Below are 21,944 nucleotides of genomic sequence, written 5' to 3'. Positions count from 1 at the left end.
ATGGGTAAGGGGTACGGGGGATAGGGGGGAGAGTTAGACAGATGGGTAAGGGGTAAGGGGTACGGGGGGAGAGAGTTAGGCAGATGGGTAAGGGGTACAGGGGGATAGGGGGAGAGTTAGGCAGATGGGTAAGGGGTACGGGGGATGGGGGGAGAGTTAGGCAGATGGGTAAGGGGTATGGGGTAAGGGGTACAGGGGATGGGGGAGAGTTAGGCAGATGGGTAAGGGGTATGGGGTAAGGGGTACAGGGGATGGGGGAGAGTTAGGCAGATGGGTAAGGGGTATGGGGTAAGGGGTACAGGGGATGGGGGAGAGTTAGGCAGATGGGTAAGAGGTACAGGGGATAGGGGGGAGATGGGTAAGGGGTACGGGGTAAGGGGTACGGAGGGAGAGAGTTAGACAGATGGGTACGGGGTAAGGGGTACGGGGTACGGAGGGAGAGAGTTAGACAGATGGGTAAGGGGTACGGGGTACGGGGTACGGGGGTGCATTCATGCTCTCGTGAAGCGTTACTGGGTCTTATTCCTCTCTCTCTCTGAGGGGATTCACCTGAACATCCAGGAGGATAAAAACACCTTGATCCAGTTGAAGAACCAGTTGTCTCTCCATCTCCCCTCAGGCCTCAGAGGAAGAACCAGTTGTCTCTCCATCTCCCCTCAGGCCTCAGAGGAAGAACCAGTTGTCTCTCCATCTCCCCTCAGGACTCAGAGGAAGAACCAGTTGTCTCTCCATCTCCCCTCAGGACTCAGAGGAAGAACCAGTTGTCTCTCCATCTCCCCTCAGGACTCAGAGGAAGAACCAGTTGTCTCTCCATCTCCTCTCAGGACTCAGATGAAGAACCAGTTGTCTCTCCATCTCCTCTCAGGACTCAGATGAAGAACCAGTTGCCTCTCCATCTCCCCTCAGGCCTCAGAGGAAGAACCAGTTGCCTCTCCATCTCCCCTCAGACCTCAGAGGAAGAACCAGTTGTCTCTCCATCTCCCCTCAGACCTCAGAGGAAGAACCAGTTGTCTCTCCATCTCCTCTCAGACCTCAGAGGAAGAACCAGTTGTCTCTCCATCTCCTCTCAGGACTCAGATGAAGAACCAGTTGTCTCTCCATCTCCCCTCAGGACTCAGAGGAAGAACCAGTTGTCTCTCCATCTCCCCTCAGGACTCAGAGGAAGAACCAGTTGTCTCTCCATCTCCTCTCAGGACTCAGATGAAGAACCAGTTGTCTCTCCATCTCCTCTCAGGACTCAGATGAAGAACCAGTTGCCTCTCCATCTCCCCTCAGGCCTCAGAGGAAGAACCAGTTGCCTCTCCATCTCCCCTCAGACCTCAGAGGAAGAACCAGTTGTCTCTCCATCTCCCCTCAGACCTCAGAGGAAGAACCAGTTGTCTCTCCATCTCCCCTCAGACCTCAGAGGAAGGGGTTGTGGCTGTGTGTGTGAGATTGGGGCGGGACGCGGTGGGCCGGGGCGGGGGAGAGGGGGAGGAGGGGATGGGGGAGGTTAGAGGGGAGGTCCAGGAGGCCGGGGGAGGGCTGGGTGTGGTGTGGGAGAGGGAGAGGGAGAGAGGGGCTGTAGGGGAGAGTGTGAGGGGGGAGTGGGGAGGTGGAACAGGGACGGAGCATCTGGTTGAGCGTGAGACGAGGCTGATCACAGTGGAATGGGTTGGTGGGAGAGGGAACACTCAGACCTGGAGAGAGAGACACATCTATAAACACCAATGTAAATACAACCCAGATTTATGTTTATTTATTTTCCCTTTTGTATTTTAACTATTTGTACATCGTTACAACACTGTATATAGACATGATATGACATTTGAAATGTCCTTATTCTTTTGGAACTTTGTGAGTGTAATGTTTACTGTTCATTTTTATTGTTAATTTCACTTTTGTATATTATCTACCTCACTTGCTTTGAGAGAGAGAGAGGAGGAAGGAGGGGGAGAGAGTGAGAGAGAGGAGGAAGGAGGGGGAGAGAGTGAGAGAGAGGAGGAAGGAAGGGGAGAGAGAGTAGGGAGGAGGGGGAGAGAAAGGAGGGAGGGAGAAAGTTATAGTATTTAGACATTGGCAGTGTGAGTTTATTTTTGACAGTAGGTGTGTGTGTGTGTGTGTGTGTGTGTGTGTATCTCCTCACCTAAGAGGAAGGGGTTGTTGTGGGTCCTGCTAGGAGGATTAGGGGGGATGAGTGTGTGTGTGTGTGTGTGTGTGTGTGTGTGTGTGTGTGTGTGTGTGTGTGTGTGTGTGTGTGTGTGTGTATCTCCTCACCTAAGAGGAAGGGGTTGTTGTGGGTCCTGCTAGGAGGATTAGGGGGGATGAGTGTGTGTGTGTGTGTGTGTGTGTGTGTGTGTGTGTATCTCCTCACCTAAGAGGAAGGGGTTGTTGTGGGTCCTGCTAGGAGGATTAGGGGGGATGAGTGTGTGTGTGTGTGTGTGTGTGTGTGTGTGTGTGTGTGTGTGTGTGTGTGTGTGTATCTCCTCACCTAAGAGGAAGGGGTTGTTGTGGGTCCTGCTAGGAGGATTAGGGGGGATGAGTGTGTGTGTGTGTGTGTGTGTGTGTGTGTGTGTGTGTGTGTGTGTGTGTGTGTGTATCTCCTCACCTAAGAGGAAGGGGTTGTTGTGGGTCCTGATAGGAGGATTAGGGGGGATGAGTGTGTGTGTGTGTGTGTGTGTGTGTGTGTGTGTGTGTGTGTGTGTGTGTGTGTATCTCCTCACCTAAGAGGAAGGGGTTGTTGTGGGTCCTGCTAGGAGGATTAGGGGGGATGAGTGCGTCCAGGTTGACGAGCGACGCCCCCGTAGGTCCCAGGAAGGCTTCTGGGGTGCGACACATCCGGGGGGCCGCGGAGCCCTGGGGGGGGGCGAGACGGGACAGGTTAAACATCTCCGGACTGCCCCCCCCTCGCCCGTTCACCTCGGGGGACAGAACACGCTCCCCAAACAGGTCTGGTCCTGTGGAGGGGGAGGTAATGACATCAGCAGGAAAACATGCTGTATAAACACAACATATACAGGAAGACAAACACGTGTGTGTGTGTGTGTGTGTGTGTGTGTGTGTGTGTGTGTGTGTGTGTGTGTGTGTGTGTGTGTGTGTGTGTGTGTGTGTGTGTGTGTGTGTGTTACCAGTAGGACTGCCAGGTTGAGGTGGTCCCTCCTCTCCTTCACACTCCTCCTCCTCCCTGACAGAGAAGAGATCCGTCCTATCAGTACCGTCCACTGTAAGAGGGGGCGGGCTCTCCCAGCCGTGATTGACAGGGCTGGATGATGATGTGGGCGGAGCTTCCCAGGTGGGAGAGCGTGACGGAGCCCAGGGATTGGTTGGGCTGCTGGAGGAGGGGCGGGTCGCCCAGGGACTACCGATCACAGGAGTGTTGGAGTGGACTGCTGTTGAGAGAGAGGGTGCGCACGTTTTGCAATGCAGAGTTTGCATAGCAGAGTGAGCGTGTGTGTGTGTGTGTGTGTGTGTGTGTGTGTGATGGAGCGTGTACCACTCACCCACAGAGTCCCAGGGGTCAGAGGTCACAGCAGGCTGGGCGTTCCAGAGGTCGTCAGCTGGGGGCGGAGCCTCAGAGGGGCCAAAGATATCCACCAGGTTGGACATGGCGGACTGGAGAGAAACAGAATCACAAACATCTGGTTGTCAAGGAGACATCATGCTGCCTTCAGAGTGATGGGCTGATTGTTCAGCAGCTATGGGACAGAACACACCGGGCTGGATTAGATTGTTGACAACATGGAAACTAGATTTTAGTCTCCAAAATGTTTATTGAAACCATAAATACATCTGCACAATGAGCACCTGTTGTCTTTCAAATACATCGTTACAGCGGTTGGTTCGCTAACTAGGGGATGTTTTCAATATTAGCATAGACGAGTCAAAACACCTCAAAACAAGATAACATGGTATCAATAACGAGACAAAACAAGCTGAAACGATCCCCCACAAGGCACCTTGTTGGTTGCTATCTGACCTTCAGAACCATAACAAAGCATATGAATCTCTCTCTCTCAAAGCAAGTGAGGTAGATAATATACAAAAGTGAAATAAACAATACAAATTAACAGTAAACATTACACACACAGAAGTTACAAAAGAATAAAGACATTACAAATGTCATATTATGTATATATACAGTGTTGTAACGATGCACAACTGGTTAATGTACAAAAGGGAAAATAAATATGGGTTGTATTTACAATGGTTGACCTTTTCTTGTGGCAACATGTCACAAATCTTGCTGCTGTGATGCACACTGTGGTATTCCACCCAGTAGATATGGGAGTTTATCAAAATTGGGTTTGTTTTCAAATTCTTTGTGGATCTGTGTAATCTGAGGGAAATATGTGTCTCTAATATGGTCATACATTGGGCAGGAGGTTAGGAAGTGCAGCTCAGTTTCCACCTCATTTTGTGGGCAGTGTGCACATAGCCTGTCTTCTCTTGAGAGCCATGTCTGCCTACGGCGGCCTTTCTCAATAGCAAGGCTATGCTCACTGAGTCTGTACATAGTCAAAGCTATCCTTAAGTTTGGGTCAGTCACAGTGGTCAGGTATTCTGCCACTGTATTCTCTCTGTTTAGGGCCAAATAGCATTCTAGTTTGCTTTGTTTTTTTGTTAATTCTTTCCAATGTGTCAAGTAATTATCTTTTTGTTTTGTCTAATTGTTTTGCTGTCCTGGGGCTCTGTGGGGTGTGTTTATGAACAGAGCCCCAGGACCAGCTTGCTTAGGGGACTCTTCTCCAAGTTCATTTCTCTGTAGGTGATGGCTTTGTTATGGAAGGTTTGGGAATCGCTTCTCTGTCTCTCTCTCACACACCCCCTCACCTCCCCTGTCCCTGTGTGACTGTCCCTTCTGCTCTCGTCCAGGGCTCTCTGTCTCTCTCTCACACACCCCCTCACCTCCCCTGTCCCTGTGTGACTGTCCCTCCTGCTCTCGTCCAGGGCTCTCTGTCTCTCACTCACACACCCCCTCACCTCCCCTGTCCCTGTGTGACTGTCCCTGCTGCTCTCGTCCAGGGTTCTCTGTCTCTCTCTCACACACCCCCTCACCTCCCCTGTCCCTGTGTGACTGTCCCTCCTGCTCTCGTCCAGGGCTCTCTGTCTCTCACCTCCCCTGTCCCTGTGTGACTGTCCCTGCTGCTCTCGTCCAGGGCTCTCTGTCTCTCTCTCACACACCCCCTCACCTCCCCTGTCCCTGTGTGACTGTCCCTCCTGCTCTCGTCCAGGGCTCTCTGTCTCTCTCTCACACACCCCCTCACCTCCCCTGTCCCTGTGTGACTGTCCCTCCTGCTCTCGTCCAGGGCTCTCTGTCTCTCACCTCACCTCCCCTGTGTGACTGTCCCTCCTGCTCTCGTCCAGGGCTCTCTGTCTCTCACTCACACACCCCCTCACCTCTCCTGTCCCTGTGTGACTGTCCCATCTGTCTCTCCTCCAGGGCTCTCTGTCTCTCACCTCCCCTGTCCCTGTGTGACTGTCCCTCCTGCTCTCCTCCAGGGCTCTCTGTCTCTCACCTCCCCTGTCCCTGTGTGACTGTCCCTCCTGCTCTCCTCCAGGGCTCTCTGTCTCTCACCTCCCCTGTCCCTGTGTGACTGTCCCATCTGTCTCTCCTCCAGGGCTCTCTGTCTCTCACCTCCCCTGTCCCTGTGTGACTGTCCCATCTGTCTCTCCTCCAGGGCTCTCTGTCTCTCACCTCCCCTGTCCCTGTGTGACTGTCCCATCTGTCTCTCCTCCAGGGCTCTCTGTCTCTCACCTCCCCTGTCCCTGTGTGACTGTCCCTCCTGCTCTCCTCCAGGACTCTCTGTAAAAACGACTCGTCTCCTTGGAGACGACGCTGGTCCTGCAGAGGCGGCATGGTGACATCATCAACACAGTTTCCATGGAGACACTGTGGACACACGTATGCACGCACACACACACGACGCAGACATGACACACACACACACACACACACACACACACATTACAATACTTTTCACTATATTTTAGGAAAACAACTGAAGTGTTAGAAAGAAAGACAGAAAAGGGATTGATATTATCAGCCAGTGAAGGAGGAAGCAGAAGGACAAAGTTAAGGTCACCTCAACCATACAGCCCTGTAATGGAGAGGAGGGAGGGAGGAGGAGGAGAGGAGGAGGGAGAGGAGAAGAGGAGGGAGAGGAGCAGGAGGAGGAGAGGAGAGAGGGAGAGGAGGAGAGGAGGGAGGGAGAGGAGAGGGGGAGAAGAGGAGGGAGGGAGAGGAGAGGGGGAGAAGAGGAGGGAGGGAGAGGAGGAGTGGAGGAGAGGAGGGAGGGAGAGGAGGGAGGGGGGAGGTAGGGAGGAGAGGGTAGAGAGGGAGGGAAAGGAAGAGAGGGGAGAGATAGGGATGAGGAGGAGGAGAGAGGGAGGGAGGGAGAGGAGGAGAGGAGGAGAGGGGAGAGGGAGGGATGAAGAGGATGAGAGGGAGGAAGGGATGAAGGGAAAATGGAAGATTAAACTAGGAGAAGGAGCCGACAGAGGTAAGGATGGAATCTGGAGGGGGACAGAATAGTTAGTTAGAGGACAGGATTCACATGGCACTGCAGGAGGTTACCATATACACACTGGTGAAGCAGGCAGAGGAGGGACAATCTGCAGTGTGTGTGTGTGTGCGTGTATATGTGTGTGTGTGTGTATGTGTGTGTACCTGCTCGTGCTCCTCTTTGCTAAGGCTCAGAGCTATCTGTAGCTGTGTGTCATCATCTGTCTCCATAGCAATGGGAGGAGGCGGGGCCAGCGGAAGAGGGGTTGTGTCAGTGATTAGCATCTGACTAACCAATGAGCATTCAGCATCAATCAGGAGAGAGTGAGAGCCAGAGTGAGAGCCAGAGTGAGAGCGAGAGTGAGAGCCAGAGTGAGAGCCGGAGTGAGAGCCAGAGTGAGAGCCAGAGACAGAGACAGAGACAGAGAGAGAGACAGAGACAGAGACAGAGAGAGAGACAGAGACAGAGACAGACAGAGAGAGAGAGAGACAGAGAGACAGAGAGAGAGAGACAGAGACAGAGACAGAGAGAGTGAGAGACAGAGACAGAGACAGAGACAGAGAGAGACCAGCTGCAGTAAGAACCTAGGGAGTAAGAGGGTAACCACAGCAACACACTTTCCCACATCACTGCTAAGGAAAGGACACAGCAGGGTTGTATTCATTAGTGCACACGGTAGCTACATGTTTTGCAACGGAAAAACAAAAACAAGCTTTTCCTATTGGACAAGTTCATGTAGTCCCCCCCCCCCCAAAGTTTGCTTCCCTTTGGGCCCTAGTTAATACACCCCAGCAGTTGTGTGTAGTAGTCTGTCCCACCACACAGTGGTGCTGTTGAGCTCATTGAGCTGGTGTTGGTGACATCACTGACATGACAGATGTACTCTGAGAGACGGTGTAGGAGTCCAGCCCACCTCACTGACTCACACTTCAGAATGTGTGTGTGTTTCACCTTCTCACTCTCCTCTCTGCTCATGGCCAGGGCCAGCTGTAACTGTAGCTCCTCCTCTCCGCTGGTCTGGGGGCGGGCCTGTTCTAGATCACATGCTTCACGAGGAGAGGATGAAGAGGCTGGGGGAGAGAGAGAGAGATGGGGGAGAGTTGGGGGAGGGAGAGAGTGAGAGAGAGAGAGACAGAGAGAGACAGAGACAGAGACAGAGAGAGAGACAGAGACAGAGACAGAGAGAGAGAGAGAGACAGAGAGAGAGAGAGAGAGAGACAGAGAGAGAGAGACAGAGAGGGGGGGGGGGAGAGAGAGAGGGCAGAGGAGGGCGAGAGAGAGGGGGGACAGAAACAGATATAGAGCGAGGATAAATATTAGCCAGTTGTCTTGTGTTATTCATAGCTTTAATCTTTTTCATTGATTGTCCAGACTCAATTTGTGCTGTGTGTGTGTATGAAGTTGTGTGGTCGTGCTTGTATATATTCAGTTAAATGAGAGGTTTAAAATGAGCACACACAGGTGAAGTAAAAGTCTATAAAGTATCATTCTGAATTTGGTACTACATTAAAGGGAAGGTATTAAAGTCTACACTCACAGTTAAAGGGGAAGTGTTAAAGTCTACACTCACAGTTAAAGGGGAAGCGTTAAAGTCTACACTCACAGTTAAAGGGGATGTGTTAAAGTCTACACTCACAGTTAAAGGGGAAGCGTTGATGTCTACACTCACAGTTAAAGGGGAAGCGTTGATGTCTACACTCACAGTTAAAGGGGAAGCGTTGATGTCTACACTCACAGTTAAAGGGGAAGCATTGATGTCTACACTTACAGTTAAAGGGGAAATGTTAAAGTCTACCCTCACAGTTAAAGGGGAGGTGTTAATGTTTACACTCACAGTTAAAGGGGAAGTATTAACGTTTACACTCACAGTTAAAGGGGAAGTATTAAATGTCTACACTCACAGTTAAAGGGGAAGTGGTAATGTTTACACTCACAGTTAAAGGGGATGGATTAATGTCTACATTCACAGTTAAAGGGGAAGTATTAATGTCTACACTCACAGTTAAAGGGGAAGTGTTAATGTCTACACTCACAGTTAAAGGGGAAGTGTTAATGTCTACACTCACAGTTAAAGGCGAAGTGTTAATGTCTACACTCACAGTTAAAGGGGAAGTATTAATGTCTACACCCACAGTTAAAGGGGAAATATTAATGTCTACACTCACAGTTAAAGGGGAAGTGTTGATGTCTACACTCACAGTTAAAGGGGAAGCGTTGATGTCTACACTCACAGTTAAAGGGGAAGCGTTGATGTCTACACTCACAGTTAAAGGGGAAGCATTGATGTCTACACTTACAGTTAAAGGGGAAATGTTAAAGTCTACCCTCACAGTTAAAGGGGAGGTGTTAATGTTTACACTCACAGTTAAAGGGGAAGTATTAACGTTTACACTCACAGTTAAAGGGGAAGTATTAAATGTCTACACTCACAGTTAAAGGGGAAGTGGTAATGTTTACACTCACAGTTAAAGGGGATGGATTAATGTCTACATTCACAGTTAAAGGGGAAGTATTAATGTCTACACTCACAGTTAAAGGGGAAGTGTTAATGTCTACACTCACAGTTAAAGGGGAAGTGTTAATGTCTACACTCACAGTTAAAGGGGAAGTGTTAATGTCTACACTCACAGTTAAAGGGGAAGTATTAATGTCTACACCCACAGTTAAAGGGGAAATATTAATGTCTACACTCACAGTTAAAGGGGAAGTGTTAATGTCTACACTCACAGTTAAAGGGGAAGTGTTAATGTCTACACTCACAGTTAAAGGGGAAGTGTTAATGTCTACACGCACAGTTAAAGGGGAAATATTAATGTCTACACTCACAGTTAAAGGGGAAGGGTTAATGTCTACACTCACAGTTAAAGGGGAAGTGTTAATGTCTACATTCACAGTTAAAGGGGAAGTATTAATGTCTACACTCACAGTTAAAGGGGAAGTGTTAATGTCTACACTCACAGTTAAAGGGGAAGTATTAATGTCTACACTCACAGTTAAAGGAGGAGGGCGAGCCCCGGGAGCGGATGAACTCTTCCCCGTAGAGTCCTGCCATATTTGGCTGGCTGGTCCTTCGCCCTGGTTGGTACCCTGGAGGTACCACTCCATGTCCCGTCCCTCCTCCCCCCGTCCCTACTCCTCCCCCCGTCCCTCCTCCTCCCCCCGTTCCTCCTCCTCCCCCCGTTCCAGCCGCCATGCGTTCTTTAGTCGTCAATGCCTGGCTCCTCTCCTGTCTGAGCCGTTCCTCGTCCCTGAGTAGAGACACCAGCTGGCGGGCCTTCTCCCTCACGTTGCCCCCCTGGTCACGGCCATCCCGGTCCATGTACTGGAAGTCACGCAGCGTCTACATGGAGACATGAGGATTTAATATCAAATTGATTCCTTTGCATTATATTATATACACATAATGATTTACATATTTTCATTAAAAACTTTATTTTGATGAATTAATTCATACTATTTCATCCTTCCACAAGATAATAGTCCAGACACAAATCTAGGGTTGCTATCCAAGCCAGCTGGTCGTTTGTTCTATCGGTTCAGTGGGCAAAGACGCGACCCAGTCGTTCAGTCTTTTTGTTCTGTATCTATGGACGTGACCCAGTCGTTCAGTCTTTTTGTTCTGTATCTATGGACGCGACCCAGTCGTTCAGTCTTTTTGTTCTGTATCTATGGACGCGACCCAGTCGTTCAGTCTTTTTGTTCTATATCTATGGACGTGACCCAGTCGTTCAGTCTTTTTGTTCTGTATCTATGGACGTGACCCAGTCGTTCAGTCTTTTTGTTCTGTATCTATGGACGTGACCCAGTCGTTCAGTCTTTTTGTTCTGTATCTATGGACGCGACCCAGTCGTTCAGTCTTTTTGTTCTGTATCTATGGACGCGACCCAGTCGTTCAGTCTTTTTGTTCTGTATCTATGGACACGACCCAGTCGTTCAGTCATTTCATTCTGTATCTATGGACACGACCCAGTCGTTCAGTCTTTTTGTTCTGTATCTATGGACGTGACCCAGTCGTTCAGTCATTTTGTTCTGTATCTATGGACGTGACCCAGTTGTTCAGTCTTTTTGTTCTGTATCTATGGACGCGACCCAGTCGTTCAGTCTTTTTGTTCTGTATCTATGGACGCGACCCAGTCGTTCAGTCTTTTTGTTCTGCATCTATGGACGCGACCCAGTCGTTCAGTCTTTTTGTTCTATATCTATGGACGTGACCCAGTCGTTCAGTCTTTTTGTTCTGTATCTATGGACGTGACCCAGTCGTTCAGTCTTTTTGTTCTGTATCTATGGACGTGACCCAGTCGTTCAGTCTTTTTGTTCTGTATCTATGGACATGACCCAGTCGTTCAGTCTTTTTGTTCTGTATCTATGGACGCGACCCAGTCGTTCAGTCTTTTTGTTCTGTATCTATGGACACGACCCAGTCGTTCAGTCATTTCATTCTGTATCTATGGACACGACCCAGTCGTTCAGTCTTTTTGTTCTGTATCTATGGACGCGACCCAGTCGTTCAGTCTTTTTGTTCTGTATCTATGGACGTGACCCAGTCGTTCAGTCTTTTTGTTCTGTATCTATGGACGCGACCCAGTCGTTCAGTCTTTTTGTTCTGTATCTATGGACGCGACCCAGTCGTTCAGTCTTTTTGTTCTGTATCTATGGACGTGACCCAGTCGTTCAGTCTTTTTGTTCTGTATCTATGGACGTGACCCAGTCGTTCAGTCTTTTTGTTCTGTATCTATGGACGTGACCCAGACGTTCAGTCTTTTTGTTCTGTATCTATGGACGTGACCCAGTCGTTCAGTCTTTTTGTTCTGTATCTATGGACGCGACCCAGTCGTTCAGTCTTTTTGTTCTGTATCTATGGACGCGACCCAGTCGTTCAGTCTTTTCGTTCTGTATCTATGGACGCGACCCAGTCGTTCAGTCTTTTTGTTCTGTATCTATGGACGCGACCCAGTCGTTCAGTCTTTTTGTTCTGTATCTATGGACGCGACCCAGTCGTTCAGTCTTTTTGTTCTGTATGACCCAGTCGTTGGTTCTAAATGTTCCATTGCCATACTGGCTGGTAACGTTCTTATCCCTTGCTTGCTAGCTAGCCAACTACGGCTAACTTACATTCACGTCAAACAGTGCAGCCAGAATCAAAGTAAAGTAGCTGCATTTCCATTTGTTTAAGCTGTTTTCTAGTTACATTTATTTGGATACATCCATAACAATGAGCTAGTGAAGGGTTCTTCGACTGTCCCCATAGGAGAACCCTTTTTAGTTCCATGTAGAACCCTTTTTGGCTCCAGGTAGAACCCTTTTGGGTTCCATGTAGAACCCTATGTGGAAAGGGTTTTGCATGGAACACAAAAGGGTTCTACCTGAAACCAAAAAGGGTTATTCAAAGGGTTCTCCTCAGGGGACAGCCGAATAACCCTTTAAGGTTCTCGATAGCACCTTTTTTTCTAAGAGAGTATAGCAGGAGTCCACTGCAGCATTTATATTATTTTGTGCCAGAACACCCTCCCCACCGTACCCCAGTTTCCCCCACCCACCTGTATGGTGAATGAGTTCTCACTGCCATTTTGTGCCAGAACACCCTCCCCACCGTACCCCAGTTTCCCTCACCCACCTGTATGGTGAATGAGTTCTCACTGCCATTTTGTGCCAGAACACCCTCCCCACCGTACCCCAGTTTCCCCCACCCACCTGTATGGTGAATGCGTTCTCGCGGCACTGCTGAGCCACTCTCTCTGAGCCGGTCTTGATCAAGTAGTCGAGCAGCGTCAGGGCCTTGTCATATAACAGAACTTTATTTCTACAGCACATTTCATACAGACACCACAACTCAAGATGCTGTACATACTAAACAAACATTTAAAATACAGAACTTAAATATATATCCAGATAAAAGACAATAAAAGCTGCATAGAATGATAAAAATGAGAACAAACTCACAGGAATAGGATAATAAAACAAGACCAAAATAGACTGATATAAAGCAGGAAAATTTAACTATTCCAGATTCACATTCTCATTGAAAACAAGTCTAAGAAGCGGTAGATCTGCTCTATTTCTACGCTTCCCCTCTTAAGTGAATTGTTTTGCATATTTTACTTTGGGTTTTGTACAGCAGCTTCAAACAGCTGAAAGTACAATATTTTTGATTATGGAAAATATTATTCACAGCAGTTTAGATGGTACAATGATTCTCTATACAATAGCTGCTTGTTTTGCCACATCACATAAACTTAGAATTTTAGCAACCAGGACATGGTAGATGTAATGGTGTCTCTTTAAAGGTGTTTACCTAGTAGACGTAATGGCGTCTCTTTAAAGGCGTTTACCTTGTAGGTGTAATGGTGTCTCTTTAAAGGTGTTTACCTTGTAGACGTAATGGCGTCTCTTTAAAGGCGTTTACCTTGTAGGTGTAATGGTGTCTCTTTAAAGGTGTTTACCTTGTAGACGTAATGGTGTCTCTTTAAAGGCGTTTACCTTGTAGGTGTAATGGTGTCTCTTTAAAGGTGTTTACCTTGTAGACGTAATGGCGTCTCTTTAAAGGCGTTTACCTTGTAGATGTAATGGTGTCTCTTTAAAGGTGTTTACCTTGTAGACGTAATGGTGTCTCTTTAAAGGTGTTTACCTTGTAGGTGTAATGGTGTCTCTTTAAAGGTGTTTACCTTGTAGACGTAATGGTGTCTCTTTAAAGGTGTTTACCTTGTAGACGTAATGGTGTCTCTTTAAAGGCGTTTACCTTGTAGGTGTAATGGTGTCTCTTTAAAGGTGTTTACCTTGTAGACGTAATGGCGTCTCTTTAAAGGCGTTTACCTTGTAGGTGTAATGGTGTCTCTTTAAAGGTGTTTACCTTGTAGACGTAATGGCGTCTCTTTAAAAGTGTTTACCTAGTAGGCGTAATGGCGTCTCGTTAAAGGCGTTTACCTTGTAGGCGTAATGGTGTCTCTTTAAAGGTGTTTACCTAGTAGACGTAATGGTGTCTCTTTAAAGGTGTTTACCTAGTAGACGTAATGGTGTCTCTTTAAAGGTGTTTACCTTGTAGACGTAATGGCGTCTCTTTAAAGGCGTTTACCTTGTAGGCGTGTCTCCAGTTCTTCCCGTGTCTCTTTAAAGGTGTTTACCTTGTAGGCGTAATGGCGTCTCTTTAAAGGCGTTTACCTTGTAGGCGTGTCTCCAGTTCTTCCCGTGTCTCTTTAAAGGTGTTTACCTTGTAGGCGTAATGGTGTCTCTTTAAAGGTGTTTACCTAGTAGACGTAATGGTGTCTCTTTAAAGGTGTTTACCTTGTAGACGTAATGGCGTCTCTTTAAAGGCGTTTACCTTGTAGGCGTGTCTCCAGTTCTTCCCGTGTCTCTTTAAAGGTGTTTACCTTGTAGGCGTAATGGCGTCTCTTTAAAGGCGTTTACCTTGTAGGCGTGTCTCCAGTTCTTCCCGTGTCTCTTTAAAGGCGTTTACCTTGTAGACGTAATGGTGTCTCTTTAAAGGTGTTTACCTTGTAGACGTGTCTCCAGTTCTTCCCGTGGTCGTTGAGGCGCTTCCAGACCATACCCATGACCTCAGCAAACGCCACCACGTTAAAGGTGAGGTCAGCGATCTCTGACATCAGCGAGGAGGAGGGGCCCCACGGGTCGTTGGACGTCGCCTCGCGCACCTGGTTGAGGGAGGGAGGGTTATTGGAATGAGAGAAAGTAGTATCACACACCAGGTTTAGAAGAGAGGGGGGGTACAATTTCTGGTAACATTTGACCTATAATGATGGGCTGCCTTCTCAACGCCCCAGTGTAGCAGGTGTGAAAGGTAGGGGATACCAATAGTGTAGAAAGGCTTTGTAAGTAGTCAATAAATCATTAATGAACACGTATCAATTCATAGCTGAGTACGGGACCATCAAACTGAATAGTTAGCTACCTGACATTACACCACAGTGCTACCTGACATTACACCACAGTGCTACCTGACATTACACCACAGTCCTACCTGACATTACACCACAGTGCTACCTGACATTACATTACACCACAGTGCTACCTGACATTACACCACAGTGCTACCTGACATTACACCACAGTGCTACCTGACATTACACCACAGTGCTACCTGACATTACATTACACCACAGTGCTACCTGACATTACATTACACCACAGTGCTACCTGACATTACATTACACCACAGTGCTATCTGACATTACATTACACCACAGTGCTACCTGACATTACACCACAGTGCTACCTGGCATTACACCACAGTGCTACCTGGCATTACACCACAGTGCTACCTGACATTACACCACAGTGCTACCTGACATTACGCCACAGTGCTACCTGACATTACATTACACCACAGTGCTACCTGACATTACATTACACCACAGTGCTACCTGACACCACAGTGCTACCTGACATTACATTACACCACAGTGCTACCTGACATTACATTACACCACAGTGCTACCTGACATTACACCACAGTGCTACCTGACATTACATTACACCACAGTGCTACCTGACATTACATTACACCACAGTGTTACCTGACATTACACCACAGTTCTACCTGACATTACACCACAGTGCTACCTGACATTACACCACAGTGCTACCTGACATTACACCACAGTGCTACCTGACATTACATTACACCACAGTGCTACCTGACATTACATTACACCACAGTGCTACCTGACATTACATTACACCACAGTGCTACCTGACATTACATTACACCACAGTGCTACCTGACATTACATTACACCACAGTGCTACCTGACATTACATTACACCACAGTGCTACCTGGCATTACACCACAGTGTTACCTGACATTACACCACAGTGCTACCTGACATTACATTACACCACAGTGCTACCTGACATTACACCACAGTGCTACCTGACATTACGCCACAGTGCTACCTGACATTACGCCACAGTGCTACCTGACATTACATTACACCACAATGCTACCTGTCATTACACCACAGTGCTACCTGACATTACGCCACAGTGCTACCTGATATTACATTACACCACAGTGTTACCTGGCATTACACCACAGTTCTACCTGACATTACATTACACCACAGTGCTACCTGACATTACACCACAGTGCTACCTGACATTACGCCACAGTGCTACCTGACATTACATTACACCACAGTGCTACCTGACATTACACCACAGTGCTACCTGACATTACACCACAGTGCTACCTGACATTACATTACACCACAGTGTTACCTGGCATTACACCACAGTGCTACCTGACATTACATTACACCACAGTGCTACCTGACATTACATTACACCACAGTGTTACCTGACATTACACCACAGTGCTACCTGACATTATACCACAGTGCTACCTGACATTATACCACAGTGCTACCTGACATTATACCACAGTGTTACCTGACATTACACCACAGTGCTACCTGGCATTACATCACAGTGCTACCTGACATTACACCACAGTGCTACCTGGCATTACACCACAGTGCTACCTGGCATTACACCACAGTGCTACCTGGCATTACACCACAGTGCTACCTGGCATTACACCACAGTGCTACCTGGCATTACACCACAGTGCTACCTGACATTACACCACAGTGCTACCTGACATTACATTACACCACAGTGTTACCTGGCATTACACCACAGTGCTACCTGGCATTACACCACAGTGCTACCTGGCATTACACCACAGTGCTACCTGACATTACACCACAGTGCTACCTGACATTACACCACAGTGTTACCTGGCATTACACCACAGTGTTACCTGACATTACACCACAGTGCTAACTGGCATTACACCACAGTGCTACCTGGTATTACACCACAGTGTTACCTGGTATTACACCACAGGGTTACCTGACATTACACCACAGGGTTACCTGACATTACACCACAGGGTTACCTGACATTACACCACAGTGCTACCTGACATTACACCACAGTGCTACCTGGCATTACACCACAGTGCTACCTGAAATTACACCACAGTGCTACCTGGCATTACACCACAGTGCTAACTGGCATTACACCACAGTGCTACCTGGCATTACACCACAGTGTTGCCTGGTATTACACCACAGTGTTACCTGGTATTACACCACAGGGTTACCTGACATTACACCACAGGGTTACCTGACATTACACCACAGTGCTACCTGACATTACACCACAGTGCTACCTGACATTACACCACAGTGCCACCTGGCTAGTATAGCTAGTAGTAGAGTTAGTATAGTTAGTATAGTTAGTAGTATAGTTAGTAGTCGAGTTAGTAGAGTTAGTATAGTTAGTAGTATAGTTAGTATAGCTAGTATAGTTAGTAGTATAGTTAGTATAGTTAGTAGTAGAGTTAGTAGAGTTAGTAGTAGAGTTAGAATTGGTATAGCTAGTAGTAGAGTTAGTATAGTTAGTATAGTTAGAATAGCTAGTATAGTTAGTAGAGTTAGTAGTGGAGTTAGTAGTGGAGTTAGTAGTGGAGTTAGTAGTGGAGTTAGTAGTGGAGTTAGTAGTGGAGTTAGTATAGTTAGTAGTAGAGTTAGTGGTAGAGTTAGTAGTAGAGTTAGTAGTAGAGTTAGTATAGTTAGTATAGCTAGTATAGCTAGTATAGCTAGTATAGCTAGTAGAGTTAGTAGAGTTAGTATAGTTGGTATAGCTGGTATAGCTAGTAGAGTTAGTAGTAGAGTTAGTAGTAGAGTTAGTAGTAGAGTTAGTAGTAGAGTTAGTAGTAGAGTTAGTAGTAGAGTTAGTATAGTTAGTAGTAGAGTTAGTATAGTTAGTAGTAGAGTTAGTATAGTTAGTAGTAGAGTTAGTAGTAGAGTTAGTAGTAGAGTTAGTAGTAGAGTTAGTAGTAGAGTTAGTATAGCTAGTATAGTTAGTATAGTTAGTTGTAGAGGTAGTAGAGTTAGTAGTAGAGTTAGTAGTATAGTTAGTATAGTTAGTATAGCTAGTATAGTTAGTATAGTTAGTAGTAGAGTTAGCATAGTTAGTAGTAGAGTTAGCATAGTTAGTAGTAGAGTTAGTATAGTTAGTATGGTTAGTAGAGTTAGTATAGTTAGTATATTTAGTAGTAGAGTTAGTATAGCTAGTAGTAGAGGTAGTAGAATTAGTAGTAGAGTTAGTATAGTTAGTAGTATAGTTAGTATAGTTAGTAGAGTTAGTATAGCTAGTATAGCTAGTATAGTTAGTATTAGAGTTAGTAGTAGAGTTAGTATAGCTAGTAGTAGAGGTAGTAGAATTAGTAGTAGAGTTAGTATAGTTAGTAGTAGAGTTAGTATAGTTAGTAGTATAGTTAGTATAGTTAGTAGAGTTAGTATAGCTAGTATAGCTAGTATAGTTAGTATTAGAGTTAGTAGTAGAGTTAGTAGTAGAGTTAGTAGAGTTAGTAGTAGAGTTAGTAGTAGAGTTAGTATAGCTAGTATAGCTAGTATAGCTAGTATAGCTGGTATAGTATAGCTGGTAGAGTTAGTAGTAGAGTTAGTAGTAGAGTTAGTAGTAGAGTTAGTAGTAGAGTTAGTAGTAGAGTTAGTAGTAGAGTTAGTATAGCTAGTATAGTTAGTTGTAGAGGTAGTAGAGTTAGTAGTATAGTTAGTATAGTTAGTATAGCTAGTATAGCTAGTATAGCTAGTATAGCTAGTATAGCTAGTAGTAGAGTTAGCATAGTTAGTAGTAGAGTTAGTATGGTTAGTAGAGTTAGTATAGTTAGTAGTAGAGTTAGTATAGTTAGTAGTAGAGGTAGTAGAGTTAGTAGTAGAGTTAGTAGTAGAGTTAGTAGTAGAGTTAGTAGTAGAGTTAGTAGTAGAGTTAGTATAGTTAGTTAGTATAGTTACTAGAGTTAGTTCCAGTCACCTTGATCTCTGCCTCAGAGTAGTTGTGAACGATGTTCTTCACCTGGCGACGCAACGCTGAGGTCGTCATGGTGACTCGTGTTGGGGGGGAGGGGGCGTTAGGGGTGTAAGGTAAATGTTAGAGGGGGTGGGGTAAGGGGGTTGGGATGAAAGGGATGAAAGGGAGGAGGAGGGAGGTAGTTGAGGCGGTAGAGTCTCCGCTCTTTGGAGAGGGGGTCAGAGGCACCACTGTAGGAGAGAGAGAGAGGGGGGGAGAGAGAGAAGGAGAAAGGAGAGAGAGAGAGAGAGAGGGGGAGAGAGAAGGAGAAAGGAGAGAGGGAGAGAGAAAGAGAAAGAAGAGAAAGACAAAAGAAACAGAGCGATAGTCAGACAATTAAACTCTAAAATAACAATTAAAATGTGTTAATACAAGTCAATCATCATCAACTCAACTGTTAGTTAATTAGCTAATTATCCAGTATTATGACACTTCAACTGTTAAGTAATATAACACTTCAACTGTTAAATAGTGAACCATATAGCCCATATAGTGAACCATATAGCCCATATAGTGAACCATATAGCCCATATAGTGAACCATATAGCCCATATAGTGAACCATATAGCCCATATAGTGAACCATATAGCCCATATAGTGAACCATATAGCCCATATAGTGAACCATATAGCCCATATAGTGAACCATATAGCCCATATAGTGAACCATATAGCCCATATAGTGAACCATATTCCCCATATAGTGAACCATATTCCCCATATAGTGGACCATATTCCCCATATAGTGAACCATATTCCATGTATAGTGAACCATATTCCATATATAGTGAACCATATTCCCCATATAGTGAATAATATTCCATATAGTGAACCATATTCCCCATATAGTGAACCATATTCCCCATATAGTGAACCATATTCCCCATATAGTGAACCATATTCCCCATATAGTGAACCATATTCCCCATATAGTGGACCATATTCCATATATAGTGAACCATATTCCCCATATAGTGAACCATATTCCCCATATAGTGAACCATATTCCCCATATAGTGAACCATATTCCCCATATAGTGAACCATATTCCATATATAGTGAACCATATTCCCCATATAGTGAACCATATTCCCCATATAGTGAACCATATTCCCCATATAGTGAACCATATTCCCCATATAGTGAACCATATTCCCCATATAGTGAACCATATTCCCCATATAGTGAACCATATTCCCCATATAGTGAACCATATTCCCCATATAGTGAACCATATTCCCCATATAGTGAACCATATTCCCCATATAGTGAACCATATTCCCCATATAGTGAACCATATTCCCCAATTAGTGAACCATATTCCCCATATAGTGAACCATATTCCCCATATAGTGAACCATATTCCCCATATAGTGAACCATATTCCCCATATAGTGAACCATATTCCCCATATAGTGAACCATATTCCCCATATAGTGAACCATATTCCCCATATAGTGAACCATATTCCCCATATAGTGAACCATATTCCCCATATAGTGAACCATATTCCATATATAGTGAACCATATTCCATATATAGTGAACCATATTCCCCATATAGTGAACCATATTCCCCATATAGTGAACCATATTCCCCATATAGTGAACCATATTCCATATATAGTGAACCATATTCCATATATAGTGAACCATATTCCCCATATAGTGAACCATATTCCATATATAGTGAACCATATTCCCCATATAGTGAACCATATTCCATATATAGTGAACCATATTCCATATATAGTGAACCATATTCCCCATATAGTGAACCAGCCATTTTGGGACGAACTCTGAAGAGACTAGATTGATTTATTGTCCTGTGGCCAATGCTGAATGTGTTGCCTTGCAGCCTGCAGACCTAGTCAGTTTCCTGCAACAAATACTATCCTGAACCATTCGATACTAACCTAGTCACTGATCTAGGACCAGATTACACTCCCATAATCATAACCTGATCCATTAGATACTAACCTAGTCACTGATCTAGGACCAGATTACACTCCCATAATCATAACCTGAACCATTAGATACTAACCTAACCACTGATCTGGGACCAGATTACACTCCCATAATCATAACCTGAACCATTCGATACTAACCTAGTCACTGATCTAGGACCAGATTACACTCCCATAATCATAACCTGAACCATTAGATACTAACCTAACCACTGATCTAGGACCAGATTACACTCCCATAATCATAACCTGAACCATTCGATACTAACCTAGTCACTGATCTAGGACCAGATTACACTCCCATAATCATAACCTGAACCATTCGATACTAACCTAGTCACTGATCTAGGACCAGATTACACTCCCATAATCATAACCTGAACCATTCGATACTAACCTAGTCACTGATCTAGGACCAGATTACACTCCCATAATCATAACCTGAACCATTAGATACTAACCTAACCACTGATCTAGGACCAGATTACACTCCCATAATCATAACCTGAACCATTCGATACTAACCTAGTCACTGATCTAGGACCAGATTACACTCCCATAATCATAACCTGAACCATTAGATACTAACCTAATCACTGATCTAGGACCAGATTACACTTCCCTAATACTATCCTGAACCATTAGAGGGAAAACACATAACTGACCTTAGATCAGGGTGTAGGAGGAACCGTATTCTACTTGTTAACAGGAAGTAGGTCATAAAAAGTGGCACTATTGATGTGTCTAGCAGAGCTAGGTCTTATCCAGGCCAAAACACACACACACACACACACACACACACACACACACACACACACACACACACACACACACACACACACACACACACACACACACACACACAGGACACACACACAGGACACACACACACACACACACACACACACCCTCTCACGCACAGGACACACACAGGACACACACACACACACACACACACACACACCCTCTCACGCACAGGACACACACACCCTCTCAAGCGCAGGACACACAGACAGGACACACAGACTGTAACCCACTTTCACATCTAAACTCATGTATTACCAGAGACATTAGGGACTTCATCTCTTAAGAGCTGTGACTGTATTTATCTCGCCTGTATCTGGCTCCTGTGTACTTCAGACTGTGTACTTCAGACACATCACAATTAACCCATTTAAACCAGTGTTTCTTCATCCTGGTTCTGGGGACTCAAACGGGGTGCATTTATATTTTTGCCTCAGCACGACACACTTCATCCCACTAATCCCAGGTTTGATCATGAGTTGATGAGTGGAATCAGGTGTGTTAGTGCTAGGTACAACAACTGAAATGTGTAGCCCTTTGGCTGCATTTACACAAGTAGACAAATTAGGATATTTTGCCCAATTATTGGCTCAGTTTGCAAACAGGGTCTTTAGTTAGTTCTCTATTTCAAATGTCCTCCTATAGGACGGCTTGTTCTACAGCCGTCCTCCAATAGGATGTTAGGATGAACAGAACAGTCACAGAATGCTTTGTCCTGCAGTAGTGCTGACTTCAGCAATATCACTGAGGAACTGCAATACACACTGAGAGAAAGGAAGAGAGAGGGAGAGAAGAGGGAG

General features: G+C 45.7%; 1 protein-coding gene across 3 annotated transcripts in view; it reads right to left on the bottom strand.

Annotated features, from left to right (window-relative positions):
• Positions 1–333: 333 nt before the first annotated feature.
• epn3b (epsin 3b) overlaps positions 334–21,944 on the bottom strand; it is a 27,196-nt gene continuing 5,585 nt past the window's right edge. The window contains exons 2-11 of one of the 3 annotated variants that reach the window (XM_071390013.1): positions 18,340–18,566; positions 13,970–14,128; positions 12,174–12,257; positions 9,474–9,822; positions 7,434–7,552; positions 5,735–5,869; positions 3,480–3,591; positions 3,108–3,365; positions 2,703–2,936; positions 334–1,679 (exon numbers count right to left, since the gene is read on the bottom strand). In XM_071390013.1, coding sequence (XP_071246114.1) covers positions 1,402–1,679; positions 2,703–2,936; positions 3,108–3,365; positions 3,480–3,591; positions 5,735–5,869; positions 7,434–7,552; positions 9,474–9,822; positions 12,174–12,257; positions 13,970–14,128; positions 18,340–18,408 — 1,797 coding nt within the window. In that variant the 5' untranslated portion in view covers positions 18,409–18,566 and the 3' untranslated portion in view covers positions 334–1,401. Of the gene's footprint in view, positions 1,680–2,702; positions 2,937–3,107; positions 3,369–3,479; positions 3,592–5,734; positions 5,870–7,433; positions 7,553–9,473; positions 9,823–12,173; positions 12,258–13,969; positions 14,129–18,339; positions 18,567–21,944 lie in introns of all 3 variants that reach the window. The other 2 variants (XM_071390012.1, XM_071390014.1) reach the window with 2 other exon arrangements.

The sequence above is a fragment of the Salvelinus alpinus genome, chromosome 2 (assembly GCF_045679555.1).
Source record: "Salvelinus alpinus chromosome 2, SLU_Salpinus.1, whole genome shotgun sequence".
NCBI classification, from domain to species: domain Eukaryota; kingdom Metazoa; phylum Chordata; class Actinopteri; order Salmoniformes; family Salmonidae; genus Salvelinus; species Salvelinus alpinus.
This window is presented reverse-complemented; position numbering and strand designations above follow the sequence as displayed.